At 48.9% G+C, this 23537-nt stretch overlaps 1 protein-coding gene across 2 annotated transcripts in view; it reads right to left on the reverse strand.

Moving 5' to 3' along the window:
* mtor (mechanistic target of rapamycin kinase) overlaps positions 1-21774 on the reverse strand; it is a 72739-nt gene extending 50965 nt beyond the window's left edge. The window contains exons 1-23 of one of the 2 annotated variants that reach the window (XM_049016426.1): positions 21672-21774; positions 20844-21005; positions 20349-20457; positions 19635-19867; positions 19088-19288; positions 18254-18388; positions 17528-17803; positions 16592-16700; positions 16047-16230; positions 15709-15837; positions 15251-15495; positions 14287-14502; positions 13992-14197; positions 13674-13796; positions 13497-13580; positions 12462-12554; positions 11527-11661; positions 9698-9827; positions 7137-7387; positions 6370-6456; positions 4960-5127; positions 1840-1952; positions 457-619 (exon numbers count right to left, since the gene is read on the reverse strand). In XM_049016426.1, coding sequence (XP_048872383.1) covers positions 457-619; positions 1840-1952; positions 4960-5127; positions 6370-6456; positions 7137-7387; positions 9698-9827; positions 11527-11661; positions 12462-12554; positions 13497-13580; positions 13674-13796; positions 13992-14197; positions 14287-14502; positions 15251-15495; positions 15709-15837; positions 16047-16230; positions 16592-16700; positions 17528-17803; positions 18254-18388; positions 19088-19288; positions 19635-19867; positions 20349-20457; positions 20844-20963 — 3510 coding nt within the window. In that variant the 5' untranslated portion in view covers positions 20964-21005; positions 21672-21774. Of the gene's footprint in view, positions 1-456; positions 620-1839; positions 1953-4959; positions 5128-6369; positions 6457-7136; positions 7388-9697; positions 9828-11526; positions 11662-12461; positions 12555-13496; positions 13581-13673; positions 13797-13991; positions 14198-14286; positions 14503-15250; positions 15496-15708; positions 15838-16046; positions 16231-16591; positions 16701-17527; positions 17804-18253; positions 18389-19087; positions 19289-19634; positions 19868-20348; positions 20458-20843; positions 21006-21636 lie in introns of both variants that reach the window. The other variant, XM_049016425.1, reaches the window with a different exon arrangement.
* Positions 21775-23537: the final 1763 nt, after the last annotated feature.

The raw sequence follows: 23537 nt of genomic DNA on the forward strand, positions 1-23537 counted from the left end.
AGGGTTAAATGCCAGCTGCTCCTGCCAAAGTGGATTCGGTAAGGTCTCCATCCACATCAGCATGGAAGAGTGAACAGCACAGTGGATAAAACGAGCCAACACAGCTCACGCTTAGCCTGGCTGACTAGCATGGTATCACCGCTTCTCTCTAAACAGCGTTTACTCTTTCAAACAGAATAATCGAGAGTCATGAGAAAAGCTGACAAGAATTCCAGTCCAGGCCACCAACCTCTGGACAGGCTGACAAGGCCACTGGGATTCAGAGACACTGGTACTGGGGACATGATTCACGACCAGGTGACAACTGCTACACCAAGTCCAGCCAGCAGGGGGAGTAGTGTAAAAGGAGCTCGTTACCAAATGACTGTGAACCATGACTAAAGGCTGCTTTGAATTCACCTATTTAGGTTGCCATGGAAGTACCAGCAGACAGATATGAACAAAGAGGACGGGCACCTTCTTGCCAAGCTGAAAGACCAGGGAAGACAGCGTATCCATGGAGGTGACACGCAGCTCCGGCGTGCTGTCCAGCGTACGCACGATGGGGTGGATGATCCTGGAGGCGTAGTCCGTAAAGTCCAAAGACTCCGTCAGCCGGTCCAGGGTCTCCAAGGCAACCCTGCCATTCGAGGACGTCAATGAGGTAGACAGACACAGGGGGCGCAGTGACGGACACAGTGAACAGAGACACCTCCCTCCCTCCCTCCAAACACTGGAAGATCACTTTGTACTGAGAAGCTTTCAATAAAAATTATATCGTCAACCTGAGACTCCGCTTTCTCCAAGAGACACTAAACAAGCTTTAAACCCATCACAGATAGCAAGATTTCAGGATCACTGCAAAACGTTAAACTTAATACATTCCCCACATGCTTAGAATTCTCAGGCATTCAGACTTGGGTGGGGTGGGATGGAGTGAGCAGGTTACATAACTTCCTGGTGGAGGAAGCGCACAGGGTCACGCGAAGGTGCGAGCCGCAGGAAGGCCTTGGGGTACCCTGGGTGATGGAAACGGACCCCCACGTTGAGGGGGAGGGACTCACACAATCCTACATGGGAGCCCAGGTGCCCCCGGCCCCCTAACATGCATGCATCACGGCTGAAAAATGAGCCCTTGTTTAAACTAAGCATGAAATGGCTGCCGCTGCGAATCGTTGTGCAGTGCCAGGGAACGAAAAAACAGGCAGGTGAGAGAGGTATGTCCTTGGCAGAGCCCCCTGTGTGAGGGGTGACTTAGGGGTGAGGTCGCCTCTGTATGTTGTGCACAGGATGTACGGGCTGTGTGTGTGTGTGTGTGTGTGTGTGTGTCTGTGTGTCTGTGTGTGTGTGTCTGCACCTGGCCTTTCATGGGCTGGTCCTACAGAACTGTTATCCTGAAACACACAGGACTCCTTCCTCTCACACGGCACACAGCAGTAAACAAATTCATCCTAAAAAAACACTCCAAAAGGGCAGAGTTCAGTCTGATGTGGCCCAGCCCTTCAGCACAGTCATTCTCAGACATCCTCCTCCCATTTCAATAGAATACCTTTACAAAAATATTAGCTAAACTCGTACAAAAACAGAAGTAACCACCTTGCATAATTGAAAACATTTCCGGTTCAGTGCGCACCTAATCGTAGAGCACTCAGCACAATAACCTCAGTCATAGAGTTTTCCTAAAAATAACGCTTGTCCACAATGATTTACTCTTTATATTTACTCTTCATATCAGAGGTACTGGAGCATCTGGAACTGGAAGGAAAAGGGCAAACAGAAATGGTGTACGGGAGATTTCGGCAACCACAAGGACCACATACACACTCCACAAGTCTTAGGATACATGGCCGCAGTACTGACCGGCGCGCCTGCAGAGGCACATCCGTGGCATCAAACAGCTTCACGATGGGCGGCAGCAGCAAGTGGAGGTAGTCGTCCAGATTAGCACCAAACAGCTGGATGGCGTTCAGGAGCTGGGGGGGTGGGGGAGGGATTTGGTGAGAGGTAACTAAGCTGCACAGATGCCCCTTTGGTGGGCTCCATTTTTATTTTGTTAAGTAATGATGAATAACTAACTGACACAGACTGACAGGCAGACAAGAGACAGACAGACAGAGAGAGAGACAGACAGACAGGGGCAGAGAGACAGACAGAGGCAGAGAAAGAAACCCCCCCCCCCCAATCACAGGATGACTTGTGTATCCTGATGCCGCTGCCCCAACACACCACCACAGTAAAAAATGCACTGACGGGTGACCAGTACAAGCTGAGGGACCTCAGGCCTCTCAGGAAGCAGAGGCACCTTTACCCCACTGAGTCAGTCACACAAATGCACCCTGAGGCCCCTAGGATATTCTCACCGCTGGGAAGATGGAGAAACAGCCAAGCTCCCCTACCCCATACTGTAAAAGCCCCCCAAACCAGCAGAGTGCACTGCTAATATTTCCCTAAGGTGACAGACAGAACCATCGCCAAGGACACCACACATGGGCTGGCAGTTACAGGTTACAGCAGGACCTACGGGAGAGATCAGGACCTCGGGCTTGTTGAGCTCCAGGTTATTTTGCCTGTTGGAGCTAAAGTTTCCTGCTGGCCGTACTTTACCTGAACATCTTGTTAAACACCAGAGTTTGAGTTGTTTTTTCCCTTTTGGGCGGCCAATTTTTTATTTTTTATTTTTGGGGGGGGGGGGGGGGGCAGCTTAACATGCTACACGGGATGTGTGAAATACAGGCACAAAGAGGTGACACTATGATCAGACCGTGACAGCAGAACTCAGACACCTCTTTGAAGCACCCACTCCCCCCCCCACTGCCAAATGACAGGAGACAGTTCTTCGCTCTCTTTTCTTTTGAAGCGCAAAGCCAAAATTTTCCTCTTTTTTTATGAGGCCACCTGGGTCCAAACACCGGCTGGCAATCCCAGAATTTATGGATGAGATGAGTTTGGACATCTTAATCTTTGCAGACAAATAAGGGCTTAAAAAATGTCTAAATTATTAGTTATTACTTCACGTTGTTTTATGAGGCACTATAATGAATAGCATTTCCACATGATTTCCACATGGGGAAGAGCAGACACACAGCCCGACAGCAAGGGAAAATAAATGCACTGGAAGGTCGTTTCTGTTTTTAATCGGAAAAACGGGATTCGGGTCCTGGACATGGCAATATTTCCAGTAATACAGACGTTGGAGACGGTCTCCTGTCCATGGTTAGCAAAGGCAAACAACTTTCATTCCTCTAATCTTTCACAGCATCTCCCAGAAGCCTCTGCTCTGAAGAATGTTGGACGCGGCGATTTTTTTTTGATTACCGCATGAGTGCTGTCATGTTTTGCCGAGTGAAAGTCGTCTCGGACATGTTCCAGGTCCCTGCTGCTGAGGTGGGCATGTGAGGGATGAGTTTTACCTTGAAACCCAATTATCGCTATCAAATCCGCTTACCATTTTATACTGAAAATGCTTCAGTGTTTGTTTTAGGTTAAAGCAAAGACATGTGTTCCCAATAAGGACACGTTGCCCCTTGGCTCTGTTGTTGTAATGATTTAGTGCAGACTAACTGGATTTAAAGCACCTTGAGAAGCTGGCCCACACTCTACTGCATCATAGCTCTCTGAACCTTGGTGCCATTAAGGCGGATCCGGAACTGGTGCCACGTGAAGGGAGCAGAGAAGCGGCGACTGGCAAGCGAACTTTGCTTTGTGAAAGAGTTGAGTGTGTGTGTCTGATTTGTAACTTACACAGCGGTACAATAAGGAATTTTACGGCAGTGCCCAATTTGTGAAATAAAATGGTACAACATTATCTTGACCCAACCTGATCCAGTTAACATTTCTTTTTCAGGCTAATTTTACAGGCTGCTTGTGAGTGATCTGCCAGAATGACATATTCAGCTAGATTTTATGCGTTTTCTGTTTAATAAAAGTTTGGCATAGTATCTACAAATGTGTCCCAGGAATGATGGGGTGACATCGAAATACCACCTTACTGGATAGCAGCAATTTGAACTGATGGAAATATAAAATATTTCAGACGTGGAATATTTAGGTAATAGTGTTGATCGAATATCCGAAGTAAAATGGCAAGAAAAAAAATAAAATAAAATAAAAAATTTTCTTTCCAGTGAGCAGAATCATTAAACACCAGTTCTCACTAAACAATAATACAACCCCTGTAGTTTGCAGTAAATCTAAGCAATATGGTTTGTGTGGTGTTCGCTTGCCTGAAAATGCTATGAATATGCAGACGTGCGAGGTACAAAATCAGGCAGATAGTACGAATCAGGCAGTTACAGCAGGTTGGTGCTCTAATGTTATGATGTAAAGCTGAAGAGAAGCTTGTTTACTGTTCACATGGTATACATCACGATTTACTATGTGCTAATTTCCACTAACTTATATGTGAGAATCACAGTGTCATGTTAGCATCAAATGCTGGGGAATCAACATTAGCTTGCATAAATTACGAATCCATTCTGTTCAGCTGTTCTATAGAACTATTTTAAGTAAGAGGTTGGAAATTTTCAAGTTCTGCATCAATACATTGCAACGTGTGATACTATTAATAATAAATAAATGATACTACTAATAATGAAAAATACTGAATATGCCCTTTTTCCTTCAGAAAATGCCGGTGGAGAACTCCATGCACTTTGACCAATCAGAGGGCAGTAATACAACCAGCTTGGTTGCGAGTTAACAAACCAAAAGAAAAAACTTTTAGAATGAGGTGGTTTTTCAGGGGGTTGGAAAAAAACAACCCGGTCCTTGGGGACCCCCAGACAGTCCACATTTTTGCTCCCTCCCAGCTCCCACCCAGACAGGAGACATTTTTGCTCCAGTCAAACTCACTGTCAGACAGTCCACTGAGAGAAAGCAAAAATGTGGACGACCTGGGAGTCCCCAACGTCCGGATTGAGAAACGGTTCCAGATCAACCCCGAGGAAGCCTGGCCAAGCTGACAGCCGCATCACCTGTTACCTTGATGGTGACGCTGCGTCCGGCGCTGCTGTCATGCATGAAGACCCGCAGCATGTGGGGGATGAGCTGGGGCAGGTAGAGCTTGAACTCCCCACCCAGAGCCACCACGATCTGCTCGATCAGCAGGATGATGGTGTTCTGCATGGGGTTGTTGGGTGTCCAATATTCCTGCAATCAAAATCAAGTCGGTGAGCCGAGGAAATGTCGCAAACCCAGAGGCCCGTGTTCATTCTGCTCTAGGGCTGGTTGCGGTTCTCAGAGGAAATGAGGCTCACTGGCAAATCGCTTAATACTGAGGCTTGATTCAGTCATTCTTTGAGGTTTACACCACTGCGCAGGGAGAGATGCAGCAGGTCAGATGGTCAAGAGGGGAGTGGGGCTTTCCGAAAGCCACCTTTAACACCCAGCCAGCATCACGCCGCCTGACCACAGCACCGATACAGGAAGAGGGGCTCAGTGCTGATATCACCCAACACCACAGAGCTGGAACAGACAGCTATGAAAACAGCACAGGTCTGCTCAGGCATACGGGCTACTCAGGGGATCAAACTAAGATTCTGCAAGTTGACGATCTCAGCAACCTAAACATAACCCTGGATGAGATGGGTCACAGCCAGATCTTGCCGTGACCTTGAAGGAGCACCTGACGAGGTGCCTGATGGTAAAGCGAAGTACTACATGAGCAGACTCAGAGAGGAGCCAACCCCTCAAACTCTGGGCACGCCAGCTGTCAGCGGCCATGGGGGCTCCGTGGGTCGTTCGGCCCGCTGGCCAGCTTCCTCGTCTCTGCTTTCCCACTCCGGGACCGGGGACAGCAGCCAGGGGTATTTTATATGCCTGCCGTCTCCGATGGTCATTCCTGCTCCCATCTGCAGCAGCGTGGCAGACGGACAGCAAAACAAAGGCCCCTTTGTCTCGCTCTTGGAGTCTCACATTTCCCCGAGTTTCCTCTCTGCGCTCGACTGTACTGTAAATCAGTGCAGGGCTTTAGCTCTTTCCGTCCACAGATCAGAACATTACTGCTGCCCAGGGGTACGTGGGGTCCTACCACTGCATAGGCATCATCCGAATTGGGCTTTTGGTGGATCTTGGAGTTACGATATTCAGTGGTGAAAGGGAGTTTCAAATCCAATTCAGATGTCCTCAAATCAGGAAAAGTATCCAGCGGGTTGTTGGGGAAAACGAGGCTGCAGAGCCTCCACAGGGTGAAAGTGGTACGAATGTGAGACAGAACCCTTTGAAGAGCAGCCATGCTTCTGACACCGATGGGATGTCCGCTTCCAGCTCGACGAGTGCCACTTATTAGGCTAATTATCCAGCTCACACAAACCGAATGAACTGTAAATTCCACTGGAAAATAAGAAGCGTACAGATGAAACCAGTGGGTGCCAGAGGGCACTGAGCACTTACTCTAATGAGGGTAAAGATGTCATCCATGTAGGGGCGGATGTGGATCTTCACGAAGCAGACCAGCATGCCCAGCTGCTGGAACAAGAACTGGCAGGAGAGAGATGAGGCATAAGCAACATGGCCGGACCACCTGCACCGAGGATCACTAAACCCAGACTGAACTGAGCATGCACACAAACGCAGTGTGCCATTGTTGATGGACCTGAAGCTTGTCTGAACCAAAGCTTTGACAATGAAGACCCATATTAAGGCCCATCAGCTCTCAGCTTTTCCAGAGTAATAGTGAATATTTTCAAAATGTTTGGAAAGCACAACTCCACACAAATAGAAAGCGTTTGATTCCATAAGCTGTGCTTTTCTAAACACAAAACGCTTCATGACAGAAGCCCTGCACAGAAAACACACATTATTTAACACAGGCTTCTTTGGGGATCTGTTGCCACAAAGTGAACAAAACACTGAAGTCATACATGACTGGTTATGAAAATGCAGATCTGAACATTGCATAATACTGGATTGACACCGGATACACAAAAGCGGTACGATATTATCAAAGATTAGTAGGCACATACAATTAGAGGGCCAATCTATTTGTAAACAAGGGTGTACAACAAAAGACATGCAGTCACTAGCTAAATAATGCAGACTAAACACTGTTTTCATTTCGACCCACTCTCCTGATGTAACTGGCTTAAACCGGTAAGCATTTGCTCTCTGATCATTTCTCGGATGAGGGTGAGTTGGCTGTGGCGTGATCAGGGCTGTACCTCTCGAATGTTGGCGTCACACACGCGGATGACGTTGAGGAAGGTAGGCATGACCTGGGGCAGGAACTGCACGCACTTGAGGCCCAGGGACTTGAAGATGAAGGTGACAGCCTGCACCACCATGGTGTGGTGGTTGGAGAGCGATGGATCCCGCAGAATCCGCATCAGCGTCACGATGGCCACGGCCGGGTAGAACTCGTCCAGCGGCAGGTTGCCCATGTTCACCAGCATCTCGCTGGTGCTGTAGTCCGCTGGTTAGGGAGACAAGCATCAATGCCGACTCACCAGCTGAGCCACTAAAGCAAAGCACTCGGCTCATACCTGGGGGAAAGGAGACCCTTTCGCCACCTCCGAGGAAAATCAGCAATAACCACTGTCAGCAATATTAGTTACTTTGATGCAAATGTCCTTTAAAGAAATAATAAACCTTCCCATCTTCAAGCCGTGTCAGATGCAAGATCCACAGGCACTGCAGGTGTCACATCAAGTAAAAAAACCGTAGGTATGTCAGAGGTCGGCGTGCTCAGGGCTTCAGAGCGTGTTCTGTGTGTGTGTGTGTGTGTGTGTGTGTCTGCATCTCTCTGTAGCTGCTGTCTCTCTGTAGCTGCTGTCTCTCTGTATGCTCGTGCACCTTACACAGAAGGTCAGGCTCTGTGTCTCACAGGACTGTAGCCTGGGCATGTCGATCGCTCATGCGATTCTCAGATATATTACCTGGGCTGGGAATCTCCTGTCAGTTTACACTGTTTAAAAAAATTACCCATCACTGAGCAATCAGCGGACACCGACATAACCAAGCAAAGCAACGTTCACCACAGGTAACCGGAATCACCCAGATCAGGATGGAAGAGAACCCCCATTTCCTAATTCGCATCCAATTTTCCCAGAACCGTTCCATCCTTTCTACAGTCATAATGAATGACGGCGCACTGACATGCAACGCAACGTCAATGTACTATGTAAATACAGAGACCTGGGAGATTGGGGTGCAGTGAATGCGGTCAGAAGGGGGCAGCAGCAGCTCCTTCTATTCGTCACCCCATGCAACTGACCGGTCGAAACCAGTTTTCCCTGCAAACTCTTTGTTTCATCATTTGTCAATTTAAGGAACAGAGAAAAGGATCACACACACACACACACACACACACACACACACACACACACACACACACACACACACACACACACACACACACACACACACACACACACACACACAACACCGGGAAAATACGAAAGAGAAAAAAAAAAAAACACTTGTGCAATCAGGAGCAATGGCGGCTATGCAGCAGAGGGCTGATCTGACACAGACTGCAGTGCTCCGCATGCCGACAGACTGGCTGTGTCCCCACACCCTGATGACAAGCTGCTCCACTTCCCCCGAGGCTTTTACGGCACCCTGCTGCTAAAGGCATTAAGTCCTGCCCTGCGGGGGCCTCACAGATCGTAAATGCAAGTCACCAGGCCCATTCCCATCAACTCTGCCGAACCACAGATAGGAATCAGAGCCTGAAAATCCACCCAGGAGTTTGTCTATCCGCACAGCTGAGAAAGTCACAAACGCAAACTGTTACCAGTCAAGAGTTATAAAAGTCTTAAATCGATCGGTAAGACGCTGATTATTTTCACAGCACTAAACCACACATCTGAAGATATTCAAGCGACGAGAGGGCAGCCATAATTGTCACTCTGATGCCTAGAATCTGAGCACCAGGAGAGAAGCACAACACACAGAGCTAGTCTTCATGCACTAGTCTACCTTACTGCAGTTTAACATTTTACCAAAATAGCCAATTAGTGTAGAACAGGTGCTCAGAGGAACAGAAGATTCCCTGCTGGCAGCGTGACCGCAAATCCACGCCGACAAGCCTGGAAGCCCAAGAGCTGTGCAGTCTGGCCGCGTTCAGGTTCCTGAAAACCTAGTTTAGTTTAGACGGTTGCTAAACCGCCGATCCACAAACAGACTCTGCTCGAGCCTTTGCTGCCCATCATTCATTTGTAACCACATTTCTGTACCTGGTTTGATGAAAACTAGCAGATGCCTCTGCGGGACTTTCAGACTGAAGATCCACTATGGCAAGAACCAGAGGTATAGAATTATAACCTCAAATAACAGAGCCTGACCCACGGGGCAACGCAACAGCTCTGTAAGCACATTGTTAATGATACAATCTGTGAACAAAAAATGATGCCAGACATGAGGAAACACATAAGCTGATGGACCTGAAAGGCAAAAAAAATACACAACTGGGAGCATGAGGAGAACAGCTAAAAATATTTGCTGCGCATCTGCTCACATGCAGCGTTTTGAACGTGCACCAACACCTCACATAGCACATTCCTGGAAGAAATGACTCATAGCAATCATCAAGAGATGTTCCATCTAACCTTTGCACTTAATGAACCAATCCTTGAAGCTAAGGTTCCAATGCTACCATTTAAACCTGCATGGAGTGCCCCCCCCCCCCCAGGGATAGGTAAATGTGCCTAGGACACAAACAGGGGGCATGACGTTAATGTCGAGACGATCCACACCGGACGGACAGAGACTCAGCACTCACCAGAGTCTTGGCTGGACTTGGACTCAGACAGGCTGACAGCAGAGGCATCCCGGGATTGGTCAATCATACCAATGTTCACCTTGTGCTTGTAAGGATCCAGAGCTCCAAGCAAACCCAGCACACGGATAGCCTAGTCATGGGGCAGGATGGGGGGGAAGCTGCTTAGACTGGGGGAGGAGAGTCCCACTCTAAAGCAATCTGTTACACCATGATAGCATCAAAGAGCTTTATGCATATTTCAAGATGCATTATGGACATAGAGTTCTAGTCAAAAGATTAGACACGCCAAGCCACCTACAAAATGATAGCGGGTTGCATTACATGACCTGGCCACATGACCTAAACACCGTAGAAATGTTGGGAGGAGTTTGGCCAGAGCAGCACATATGTGGGAGCTCCTTCAGGACAGCTGGGAAAGCGTCCCAGGAGGCCACCTCACGAAACTGGCATAGAGGAGACAGTCGACTCCCATGAGTCATCAGGGTTAAGAGCCCAAGGGTAGGATCCCTCTGCTAACCCAGGGATTTAAACAGGCAACCTTCCGAGTTTTGATGTCTTCTAAAACGTCAATAATAGTATACATAAACCTTTCTATGGGTAGGTGTGTCCAAACTTTTGATTGGTACTATGTGTGTGTACAGACACACACACACACACAGATCTGCTATAATGCTTGATACCACACTATGAACCTAATACGATTGATATATTAGTTCCCAAGTCCAACACAGCATTTAGGCGATATTCACTCAGAGAGAAGAGTGTGAACTACAACGCGATATGGTCATAGCAAGATACAATGCAGACGCTCCTCTACTTACTGACTTTCATCTTACGAACTATCAGACATACGAACGAAGAGGACTGCAATCGTGTTCATATGGCTCCTGTTTCCTGTCCGCAACATCAATTTTTTGTTTTCTGCGCGCCAATTCCACCTAGTACGACTTCTGCCCACTACTCCCGCCGCGCAGCAGCGTAGCGTACGTGCTCACAGCATCCTAGTTCTTTGTACTTGCGTGTACCCTTAAAACATCTGTACTTGCACGGAAAAACAGATTACAAGTGAACAATAGTGATGTCCGATTTATGCACAAATTGTTCTTTTTGAACAAGTTCTTTATGAGTCGCTTGAATTCATTTTCAAATCTAAAAGAACTGATCTTTTTGTACATCTACGCATAGCAGAGTTCAAAGTCTTAGGATTCTAAAAATCTAAAAATATTGGGCCAATCATGCCATGTTGGCTTCAATAGCACTCTGCATGTGCTGCATTTGTGCTGTGTGCATGCCTGGCTGGGAGCACGCCCCACCTAAGTATGGTGAAAAAGATGCTTCATGAACTAGTTTGTGTTCTCTGTTCAAAAAAAGGCTCAAACCATGACCAAAGTCAACCAAGAGCACCATCTAGTGGGGTCAGAAAATACAGCAAGTGGTTCATGAAGCGTTGCTTTGGCCATCACTACTCTCAAGTCTTGGCAATCAACAAGTGCGTTCGGAAGGAGCAGTTAGTAGGCAATTCTCATGAGGAGACGTTGATATAATTTATTATTGTATTATTTCTCATTTAAAAAGGCATATAATTACATTATTGGCCACTGGTATAACATTACTATTTAATTCATTTTGTTTGGCGCAAGTTACTAAGTTTTGGAGTCTCCCTCCCTGGATTCAATTTTTCACATTGCATGTGTGTATTCTGTGTAAGTTTTATTGTCAGGTGTGATTAATCTCGATTAATCACAGAATATTGTGATAATTTTTTTTTATCAATTCGTAGCCCCTACATAAGCGATACTGTAACTATGAAATTCAACATGGCAGCTTACCTCTCTTCTGATGCCCTGGTTCTGCTCCGTCTTCAGAAAGTTGAGCAACACCTCCAGTAGCGACGGGTACTTGCGGTATGGTTCTACTACATACCCAGTGCTGGCCACCTGCTGCCCAAGGGTCCACAGCGCTACCTACAGGATGGGAGAATGAGGCTCAACACAGCATCCAGTGACAAGCTTCGTTTTTCGAAGGACTGGATGACCGGGTAACTGCTGGATTTTGTCGAAACAGAACTGCTAAATCAAAGCGACTTTACGAGGCAGCCGATCAGTAAAACACGGAGGAAAATAAAACGCCAGGCAAGGAGACCATGATGTATGTGGAGATTCAAATGAAGGCTTTTTGGCATCCATGGTATATTGTACATCAAAGTCACACTGCATCTTTATTTTGGATGAAAGACAGGAATTACAGCATGATAGGTTATTCCCCTCCAGGTTGTCCCACATTCCCTGAACCTAACTTTTTAGCAGTTTCCAGCCGGGGGGAAAACATCAGGTATCTTTTGCAGTATGACTTAAATGAGGCCGGCAGCCGTAAGTGCAGGCCGACTGAATGAGCTGCACCAACTCCACAATCAAATTTACCAAACCATCCTCAGGGGCAAAGATTGACCCTCAAGGGAACCTTAATTTCCACCCCTCCAGCACTTCATAATGCTAAATCATGCTAAATGACAACCATAAGTTTCAGAATGAATATTGCTTTATTACCCAATAAGCCCTGAGGTCACCACATACAAGTGATTAATTACATTAATAAAATTTATAGCATTACTTTCCATTACAAAATTCATGTCCTTTTCCTCACCATATGTACGTTAGCAGGTAGGCTAAGAGCTGGGGTCAGAGAATTTGTCACCAGACACCTATAGGAACCAAGGATGAGGGTTTAAGACCCTCCTGATCCCAGTCAGGAGAGCGAGGGGTACCTGTCTCTTCGCCAGTGAAGAGGAGTCCTGCAGCATGTCCATGATGATGGGGAACAGCTCATCCATCCACTTCCTCATCTCAAGCCCACTGACCTGAGACACACACACAGAGAAGCAGAGCATGAGAAGACATCAGCACCTCTCTGGCACAGAAGCGTAAACGGAGAGCCTCTGGTCTCTATCCTGCCACCTGGCCTGCCTCTCCCTATACCTGTCCTTGAGTTGCTTCTGCACTTGGCCTGCGCTCCATCTTAGGTCCAGCATACTGCCAGCCCTACGTCATCCCCTAGTGGCCACCTTACAGTAGCTCACCTGCGCGAAGACACGACAGTGGCCATGCCGGGATGCCCAGAGGCCAAGGCCCACGGTTGGGAAGGCCACCCAGGCGATGTGCCTTTGACGGCACGCCAACATGCAGCTGGTCAGTAAGGAGACTGCGTCATATAAAAGGATGGTCAATCGAACCCTACTTAGCAACTGATACTGAAGCCCACGTAACAGGAGCTGACATCATTCATACGGAAAAACTAAAGGCAACGTCTGAACCCGAATAAAATAAAAGTCCTAATGGGTAGCACTGCAAGGGGGTGTGACAAGTTTTACAGACTTGTGCCTAAGGACAGAAAACAGTCTAGAACACAAAGACTGGCCTCAGACATTCGACAAACAAGGAACAGTCGGAGTGTTTCTCAAAATGTGTGCTTGACTGTCTGTGTTCTCATGTACCCGTTTTACATCATCTTCCATTGACGAAGACCCAATTCTCAAGAACAGAAGTACAGAGGGTAGTAAAAATCCCAATGTCATTCTACCCTCATCCCAAATATCAAGGATAAATCAGTTGCATCCTTGTTGAATCCCGTAATTCACTGCACCCCAAGTTCATCCTTGCTAAGACCACAAGTACAGTCTTGATGTTCTTGGTATTGAGAAACACCTTCGATGGCTCCACCTAGCAGACAAACAGCTTCTGCAGCACAAATCAAGAGTCAGTGGATGGGGAATAAGACCAAGAGGCTCCAGGCGCAGCCCCACCTGGGCCAGCTCTCCGATGGTGGCCAGGACACTGATCACCACCCCAGGGTTGGGATCTGGGTCTTTCAGCTTCAAGATGAGGGCCTGCAGCAAGAGGGGGAAGCAGCAAAGGAAGGAATTCAGGAGGAGTGAGGTGACATGCTTGTGAGAGGTCCCATGCGCGGGGGGGGGGCATACCTTCAAGATGGGCTCCATGTAAGGCCGTATGAGGCGGGGGGCATTGGACACCAGGTGGCCAAGCATACGGGCACTCTGCTCCTTGTTCCTACCCACACCACTGTGCTCCAGTTCAGTAAGGATCTAAGGGGCAATAATACCTTAGAATTATTTTAATGTTTGTCATATGCTGATAATCAAAAGCAGGACACCAGCAGCACTGAAGCACACAAGACATACCAAAGAAGCTTAAATATAGAGTATTATGCTGCCATCTGGTGGCAAACTCAGAAACGTCACTGCCCCAGCAGACAGAGCCCCGGTAAGTGCTTCAGGCACCTGGATGAGCATTTTGCGCAGGAAGGGCATGACGAATGCTGGGTTCATGCTGCTTAGCCGGCCGATGGTGCAGATGGCCAGCTCGCGGATCTCAAACACCTCGTCGTTGAGGGCCACGAACAGGGCCTGCAGGTTCTCCGCCTGGGCCAGGTGGGCGTCGAAGCGCTCGTCCAGTGAGGCCAGCACGCAGTAGCGGATATCGGGGTCTGGGTGGCAGGGGGACGCACAAAGGGACGATGAAGGCGGAGGCTACCGTCGTCGCTGGTGGTGGCCATCGGGGCGGTGCCGGCCTCACCTGGGTCAGTGATGCCCACGACCAGCAGCTTGCTGAGCACGTCAGCCACCACCTGCACGGCCGTCTGGCTCACCACGTGGCCATGGTTACCCAGCAGGTGCACGGAGGGTGTGAGAAGGCGGGAGCAGGTGCGTGCCGCCTCTATCCGCACCTCCTTGTGCTCGCTGCTCAGGAAGTGATCGGCGCAGTGACGTACAAACTGCGTCAGGGAGTGCCCTGGGGGGGGAGCAGGGGTTCACACTGGTTTACACTGCTTTTAGGGCAGATCACAGCAGACCAAAAACTCAATATCTATTTATCCTTCTCGTTTCATATTTAATGTACTTCACATTCACCCACTTCTCATTTAGAAATGATTGTATTTATTTTTGTAATTTTTGCTTTTTGTGTAGTTGTGCACTGTGCAGTCCATAATCACAAACTTCTTCCATAATAAAGGTATTCTGATTCTGATAAGGAGAGGCACACATATCAAAGGCAGCCTAATGTCTGAGCTGATTTTTTAATTCAATTCAGTTTTATTTGTATAGCATTTACACAACTTCACATTGTCTCCAAGCACTTTACATTATCCCTGCCCTAAGGCTTGGTGAGGCGACTGTGGCAAGGAAAAACTCCCTCGGAAGAAGCAACTTTGGGAGGAACCAGACAAAGGGGGAGCCCATCCTCCAGGGGGCAGCAGAGGAAGCCCTAACCCTAACCAGACCCAAAGGGGGAGCCCATCCTCCAGGGGGCAGCAGAGAAGCCCTAACCCTAACCAGACCCAAAGGGGAAGCCCATCCTCCAGGGGGCAGCAGAGGAAGCCCTAACCCTAACCAGACCCAAAGGGGGAGCCCATCCTCCAGGGGGCGGCAGAGGAAGTCAAATGGGCAAGATGGCAGAAGCTCAGGCCAGCTTAAAACAACAGGAGCCGTGTGTAAGCAGAATGAGCATCCCTGCCCCTAGCCCGTGCCCGACCCCTCACCTTCGAACTCAAAGCTGCCCAGCGTGCGGAGGGCCAGTGTGATGCTGCCCACGTCGCTGGCCTCGGGGATGTTGGTGAGGCTGGGCGAGGCCAGCTGGTGTGCCAGGCCCTTGGGCATGCCCGGGTGCCGCAGCGGCTTGTGCATCAGCACGAGCGACAGCATCTTCAGCAGCCCGTCCTGGATGTCCTTCTTCAGCTGTGGGATCTGCCGGCTCAGGTCGTACAGCACGGCCGTCAGGGCGGGGCTGCAGGCATGACCAGCGGGAGGCGCCATTAAGCACCCTTCCAACACATTCACTGCTTGAAATCTGAGTCACTAGATATTGCCACACTAGGTTTATCCACCATTTCATATAAAAAAAAATAAAAATCATGATGGGGGGGGGTGGGGAGTTGAATTTTGTCTGTAAATGTCATTTAAGTCTTGACGGGGCGGGGGGGGGGGTTAGAGCACACACCTGAGCCCCACCGCCAGCATGGGCTCCAGCAGCTCCTTGACGTCCTGCTGGATGCTGGGCCCCATGGCGCGTGACAGCATGCTGATGCATGTGAACACCGTGGCGTCCACCTGCATGGTCTTCTGCCGCCTGTGGAGGGATATCTGTGTGAGAGCAACACAGGCCCCCTGCAGGCTGGGAGGGCCTGAGAGCTGGGGGGGGGGTTCAGCCTCAAAGGCCCATGGAGCAACACACACGCAGACAGACACTGGCATGCACGCAGACACACACACACACACACACACACACACACACACACACACACACACGTGTACAAGGAGGTGAATGGGGAGACACACTTATGCGCGAAGTCCTTGGGCGGCAGGGCCGCCTTGATGATCTCCAAGATCTTGGAGAGGTAGGGCTGGATGTCGGTGCGCACAGCCACCAGCAGCAGCCCCAGGGCCTGGAAGCCGGCCGTGCGCTCCTTCTCCTTCCGCAGGCAGCCCAGCAGGTGGCTCATGGTATCCGACAGGTACTGGTCTGGAAGGGACAGACAGACACTCAGGGTCGCCCTGCAGATCCACACAGGGCGACAATACGACATGACAGCATACACATGCACATGCTGTGCATTACATTGTGGGGACCTTTTTGGACCATATGGGGACATTTTTTTCAGTCCCCACAAGGGGAAATTCAATTTTATGAAAATATAAAAATGCCAAAAGTCTTGTATTTTGTCTGGTTACTTACGGCTAAGGATTCGGTTGGGTCGGGGGTAAGGTTGTCATGTTGGGATTTGCATTATACCCATAGAAATGAACGGGGAGTCCCCACAAAGATATAGATAGCTAATCTGTGTGTATCTGTGTCTGTGCGCGAGAAGGAGACAATCTCTGACCGGTGAAGGTGTGCGGCTGGAAGGCAGCGAGGCGAGGCAGCAGGTTCAGGATGGTCATCTGGATGAGAGGGTTCTTGCTGGTTCTGTACTTCAGCACCCAGCGACACACCTATGAAACAAACGTACAACATCTGACGGGTGCTGCAACATCACAGAAGAGGCTTCAACCAAATTAACCTAGAATATTTCAGGTAAAATATTCAGGTACGTACATAGGCAAGATTGCAAAAAAAAGTTAAACACCTAAAACAAGCCTGTATGCATAAAGATTCTCAGTGCACTGGGATATTCTAAAAACAAAGATGAACTCGTGGTGAAATCTCCAACACATGTCCATAAGCACTTTCACACCAAAGTTCCAGAACCTGGTCCCGGTTTAAGTCTTGACCTGGAATTTTTGTAGCTCCGGGCCACTTTTGTGTGTTGCTCTCATTACCGCACATTTAGTTAAAGTTCTCTAGTGGCACCGCGATCCACTTATTGTGGTTCTTGCCTCATGCCACACACATGGTTAAATAAGTCTGCTAACATCCACTACATGTGTTTCAGACACGACTCGATACATTTTAAGGCTCCTACAGGACCTGGGATGACAGTATGATGAGATGCTACTCGTCGGCCAGTGGTGGCTGTGGGCGGTGGTAGTTTAATGGTTAGGGAAGCGCACTTGTAACCGAAAGATTGCTGGTTCGAATCCCCGACCAACGAGGCACCGCTGAGGTACCCTGAGCAAGGTGCCGCCCCCACGCACTGCTCCCTGGGCGCTGAATTAGCTGCCCCCTGCTATGTCACAATGTCATATATGGGTTAAATGCCGAGGACACATTTCGTTGTGGTGTGTCAACAATGACCACTAAATTGTAGATAAGGATGACTGTAGTTCAGTGGGGGTCAGAATCACAATCCCGATGCCGCTCGGAAGGGTGGGGGCCTCACCTGGTCGAAGCGCTCCTCCATCAGCTCCCGGCAGTAGCGACTCTCCACCAGCGTGCTCTTAGAGGGGGCGGGGGCGGCTCCGAATCCCAGGAATCCCTGCGGCGTGGCGTATCCCAGTAACCCCAGCAGCGCATTGGACTGTGGCGACTGCACCGACTGGAAGCTGGTGAAGGGAGTGATGTGCCGGGGCTTGGTGCCAAAGCCCATCAGCTCTTTGCAGTACCGGTCGTGCACCAGCTGCTGCTGGGTAATTTCCTCCATCTCCTCACGCATGCGCTACATCACAGAAAAAAAAAAAGCAGGCAACAGGTGGTTGCTTCCTAAGGTCATTAACAAAAACCAAAATATTTATATTGCAAAATTAGCCAGGTTAATCATCCTGCCCTATAAATTAAAACAGTTGCACAACACGTCAATTAACTGATTATGATATATGGCTCCTATGGTAACACTACACAACCAGGCCTAAATGGTCAAACTATTGCCTACTAATGTTCCATACAAATAATACTGGAGGTGCCTAAGGTAGTAAATGTATTAAATAATGCTATCTGATCAGACTGGCGACCTTACTGGTTGTGAAGCACACCTTGGCACTGACACCGCCCTCACGACCTCCCGGCGCCACCGCCCTCACGACCTCCCGGCGCCACCGCCCTCACGACCTCCCGGCGCCACCGCCCTCACAGCTGCTCCATGAGCCAGCCGACGGCCAGAGACGCTCACCTCGCCCTCCATGCTGCTGATGCGCACCAGCTCGTTGAGGATCAGCAGGGCTCCATGAACACGGTCGTCACGGTTCATGCCCTTCTCCTTGGACAGCGTCTCGTCGAAGCCCTTCTCGGCCTCCTCGAAGGTTTGCTAAGAGACAGAGGTTCAGATGCTTAAAGCCTGCAAGATGGTGGTAGCAAGGGGAGTACCTGCTTCACCAAATGCCCGGCTGTTAGGGGGACAGCGTGTGGTGCAGTGGGCTAAGCCTGTGTGCCTGTAAGCAGCAGGTCACAGGTTCAAACCCAGCCACAGCATGTCTGTGGGTCCTTGAGCAAGGCCTGTACTCTACATGGAGCAAGCTGAGGGAGGCGTAAAGACAATTTCCCCACAGAGGGATCAATAAAGTATCAATTAAAGGCTAAACCATGAGCTCCACATGGCCTTCAAAGCCATTGTCATGGGCAGTCATCCACAGGAGTTGACAATCAATCTATTTTCAGCACCGTTTTAATCACAGGGTTTACAAAGTGCTTTACAGACATTTAAAGAGAATTCAAATAAACATACAAGAAATAACAATAAGTTAAAACAGGAGCCGAGTCTGTAGCAGAGTGATAACGACCCCAAAAAAAATATTATTTTTATATATATTATATAATATATATATGATAACACATCAATAAGGGTAAGGGTTCCCAAATGAAAAGTGAAAGCAGAAACATACAGGCTAATCTAAAAACAGACAGTGTTCAAACAATGTTTCATTCAGGAGAAAAAGCAGCCAATCAAAGTCAAACTCATAAGGGAGGCCGGGCATGAGCCCGCCCCTCTGTGTGCGTCTGCACGTACCTTGTACCACTGCGGCTTCTGCATCTCCTTGGTCTCCCTCTGGGTGGTGAGGATGAGGCAGGCCCTGAGTGCCGACACGGCACCCTCACGGATGGCCTGCTTGGAGTCCCACACTGCATAGAACACGTTGTCAAAAAACGGCTGCACCTGCTGGAAGAAGAATGTGGGCGCGCTGACCGCCAGCTCCCGCAACACCAGCACCTGAGACGACAAACACAGCAGAGCACTTGTCATCGACTCCAAGCCCCACATTCCATCACCAGAACTTAAGCCTGCCTCAGCAATGACCGAGCTGCTGTTTGGCAGACAAAGGTGCCCAGATCCACCGATCAGGCGCATCCCTTTCCAAAGCCTGACCAATCCCTGTGCTAACACTGAAACAGTTGAATATAGTTTTCATTCCTCACCACAGTTGTTCTTAAATCCATCACTCCATACCTAAAGAAAGGCTTTCCCTCTTACTCTATTCCCTGTGCCACAATTCCCCCCAGTAGTCAGGCTGTCATCACCACACGCTCGATCCCACTTTGATGTTTCAGAATCTCACCGCAGCGTGCCGTCTTCCTTCATTGCGGTCGGCCCCGAGCCACTCCAGAGCCCTCTTCACCTCGAACTCCACGTACTCGGCCGTGAAGGTGTCCCCAGCCATTGACAAGTGCCCCATGGCCTTGGAGGCCATTTCCATGACGACGGGGTCACTTGACGGCAGCAGGTTGCGTAAGTAATTGGCGAAGCGGCTGATTCTGGTGGCATTGCCCCCCTCCACTCCAATCAGGCTCACTGAGCAAAAACAGATGACCAAGGGCTTCAGGTTGGTACCGGACACACCACTGTAAGCACCGTTGTAATCACGTCAATATGAAGCCTCTCTCATGCGCAGCGTGGGTCTACCTTCCAAAATGGCCAATTGCCATAAAATGCTTAGAAATCGACCGATTGATGAGTCGCACTGGACAGGTAATAACTAAAAATAAGTCACAACATACAACAATGCAAACATACAGCTCATGAGAACAGTCTTTGCATACATAACTGATAAGCAGAATCCACCTAGATCAGTGCTTCCCACCCCGGTCCACAGGGACCTCTCAGTCCCTTTGCTCCCTTTCAGCTCCCAGAGTAAAAATGTGGACTGTGGTAGACAGCTAGGAAGGAGCAAAAACATGGACTGTCTGTAGGTCCCCAAGGACCGGATTGAGGATAAGAGGGTGCTAGGGGACCCGAGCTGACATCACAGGGACATGGCATGGTGCCGACTTACCAATAGCGAGGATGCCACCTTTTTTCTCATTGACATCAGAGCTAGAGACCAGCTCAAATATATGGTGGTTCAGCTCATCATAGAAAGTGGTCGCCTCTTCTTGACTCAGCTGTGCAGAACCCACAAAAAGAACAATATTATATATAAATATTTTTATGGCAGAGAAATCTTACACACCAACATAGAACTAGAAAAAAACCTGCATAAACTGTGCAGTTTATAAGAACTAGCAGATGGCATTTAAGGCCATGCATCCATTTTAACTGCTCATCCAGTACGATGGATGCTATTCTAGGAAGCTCAGGGCACAAGGTAGAAATCAATAACATTCTAGTGAACATCTTACCCACTAAAACACCCTATTGGTTGTTCCAATAACTTTACTATCCTCAATGCATGGATGCGGTCAGTCTCTGCTATTCAGTACAGTAATGTGTCTGCGGACATGCCACTGAGTGCAACACAGGTATGACTGGATGGGATGAGGTTCCTGACCTCCCTGAGCTCCGTGGTGACATAGTGCTGCAGGTCCTTGGCCGCCTTTGCCCGGGTCTCCTCACTGCGACTTTTCAGGCCGCTGACGAACTGCTGAAGCACGGTGGCCGTGCCGGACATGGTGGCGGGGGAGGCGGGACCCGACCGGTCCGGCGACAGAGCCTGCGGGGGAGCGGAGCGTGAGCGGTCGGAAGGTACCGCAGCGCCGTCCGTAGGGTGCCCCGACACGGCAGGCCGGCCCGCAAAAGCGTGTAATTATTATAATACCGGTACTGAGCGCAGGCAGCACTAGTAACACAGCTGGGGATGTGACACCGGCTAACAGTTTAGCATCAGTGACACCGGTGACAAACCAGCCGGCTAGTGCTAAATGCGAGGGGAAAACAGGTCCTGCAAATACAGCCAACTAATCCGCTCATCTGTCCATAGTGCCAAATGCGCTGGCACGACTAGTAACCGTGGGTACCGAGGTACAGTTAGTCGCCAGCTAGACTCACCGCTAGCCACACACCGACCTGCAGCCTCGGCCGCTCGGCTCCGTCCCCGCGTGTTTTGGCCTGTCGTGGGTGGACGGCCAGCCGTTACTGGCACGATAGTACCGCAGAACTTAACTCGCAGAACGGCGTTTACCGAACGTACGACTGGCGATGGAGGGACACATAGCCCAAACTAACCAGCTGGCCCCGGGAGGGTAACGCTCTCTGCTGCCTCCGCACTCTCCAAATGTACATGCAGCCGTATAGCGGCGCGCCACAAGCAGTCAGGTAATGGAGAAGCGAACAGTGATGCTTACGCTTTACGGAAAACGGACTTCACAGTCTGTCTTACCCAAAAACACAAAGGGAGCAGCGACCTCGACAGGTATGTGACAAGGTGCGGAAACCCAACACTCTTCTTCGGCAGTGCAAAGATGCGCGAGACAACCTACCAATGAGAGAGAAGTCCTGTGGGCCGTTAAAGAGTTGAATGACGTGTGCTTCAGCCAATCGAGCGCGGGATTATACATGAGTGGCGGCTCTCTAGCCTATGAACTAACTCGATACTCGAACGACAACAGAGGACAGGATGGGTCGTTCAATGGCGGCGACGCTGAGCTTTTGCCGTCTGCGCATGCCTACTCCTTCAGTACAGTTTGCGAATGGGTGCGCGACTCGATAAGGCAGTGGTTTTGTATAGGAATTATACGGTCTGTGTTTTTATACTGTGTGGCGTTGTTAGCTTGGTGTGCGGCCGTCATTGGATGTGACATTCTGTGTTGTCGAAGTTCGGATTTTCAGATGGGCGTTACGTGTGTTTTGGCGATTTTTGGGGATTGCCCAGCTGCAATATTTGCGGTCACAAATATTGAATTATGCCATGTGGACCTTTAGTTTGGACAGAGCAGCATTTAAATACGTTTAGCATGTGTGTGTTTTTTCTAATGTACAACCTTCTATAAGGACGACAGACCAATTAATTCGCTGTACAACCATTTTGTAATAAACGTAGGTCATTCTGTGTAAAGCAAATGCTTTATTCCCTTCTTTTCCCAACGGCCACGATTAAAATAACATAGTGTTATTACTCTTCAGAAATTAAATGATATTGAATATTTACGACGTATATGGTTTCGACGTATCTTATTGAAAGATATGTCTTATGACCACTAGATGGAACCACACACAAGAAAATAGTATGTTGTTCCTCGGTCCTGATAAGGAATGCAGTGTTGACGGTTCTAAATGTTACTGCATGAAGTACCCACTATATATTTAACCGTGAGAATCTGCAATTAAAAATCATCCAATGAAAGCCTGACCAATTATCCAATCACCAGGGGGATTTATATTGTACATCACCCCCCCCCCATTTTTAAATTGCAGTCTCTGATATTATTTTTCTCCCTTATTGTCTGTAGCAGAGTGATAACGACCCCAATAAAAGTCCTATTGGCCAGACAGATAGACTGGGTTACCTTGCTGTGTCCATCACAGGGCACATACACCCATTACAATACACTAGGGGCTTTCAGAAATGCCAGTTAGGCTGACCATGCATCTTCCAGCTACAGGAAGGAGGGGTGATACTGGGAGAACGTGCACATTTGAACCACTAACCCATGTGATGCTAGTCACAGTGCACAAAAGCCCAGCTGCAAACTGTAGTCCGGGGTCCTTAAATGAAGTGCCATTAAGTAAATCCCATTTAGTTCTTGGGAATGGTACCACTCACCTCTGAACTAATGAGCAATGGCTAGATTGTGGCTTTAGGTCTGAGAGGATTTAGTGTCAATGGGATTAGGTGAGACTACTAGCTCCCCTTTGGGGCACAGCCGTCATTGAAATTTAGGCAAAGGAGGACATGACCTCCCTGCAACGTCACTGCAAATCCCTGAGTCATATGGCAAGGGCTCTGTGCTGTAAACTAATTAGGACTAATATGGCAAAGTGGAACTAAATGACTTAATCTTCTACTACTAGAATGTACTTGCAATAGAATGAGAAAGAATATGTTGTAGCAAGTTCCTCTAAATGCTATCGTATCAGGAGCTGTGAGGGAACAAAAACATGGACCGTCTGGGTGTCCCCAAGGGCCAGATTGGGAACCGCTGGCTTTCGTGAAAGCAAATGTCACGTAAATGAGCAAACAATGAGCCACTGAGGAATCTAGACAAGCAAATTACACTGCACATATTTTCAACAGAAAAGACAAGCA

Source organism: Brienomyrus brachyistius, chromosome 6 (assembly GCF_023856365.1).
Source record: "Brienomyrus brachyistius isolate T26 chromosome 6, BBRACH_0.4, whole genome shotgun sequence".
Classification (NCBI taxonomy): domain Eukaryota; kingdom Metazoa; phylum Chordata; class Actinopteri; order Osteoglossiformes; family Mormyridae; genus Brienomyrus; species Brienomyrus brachyistius.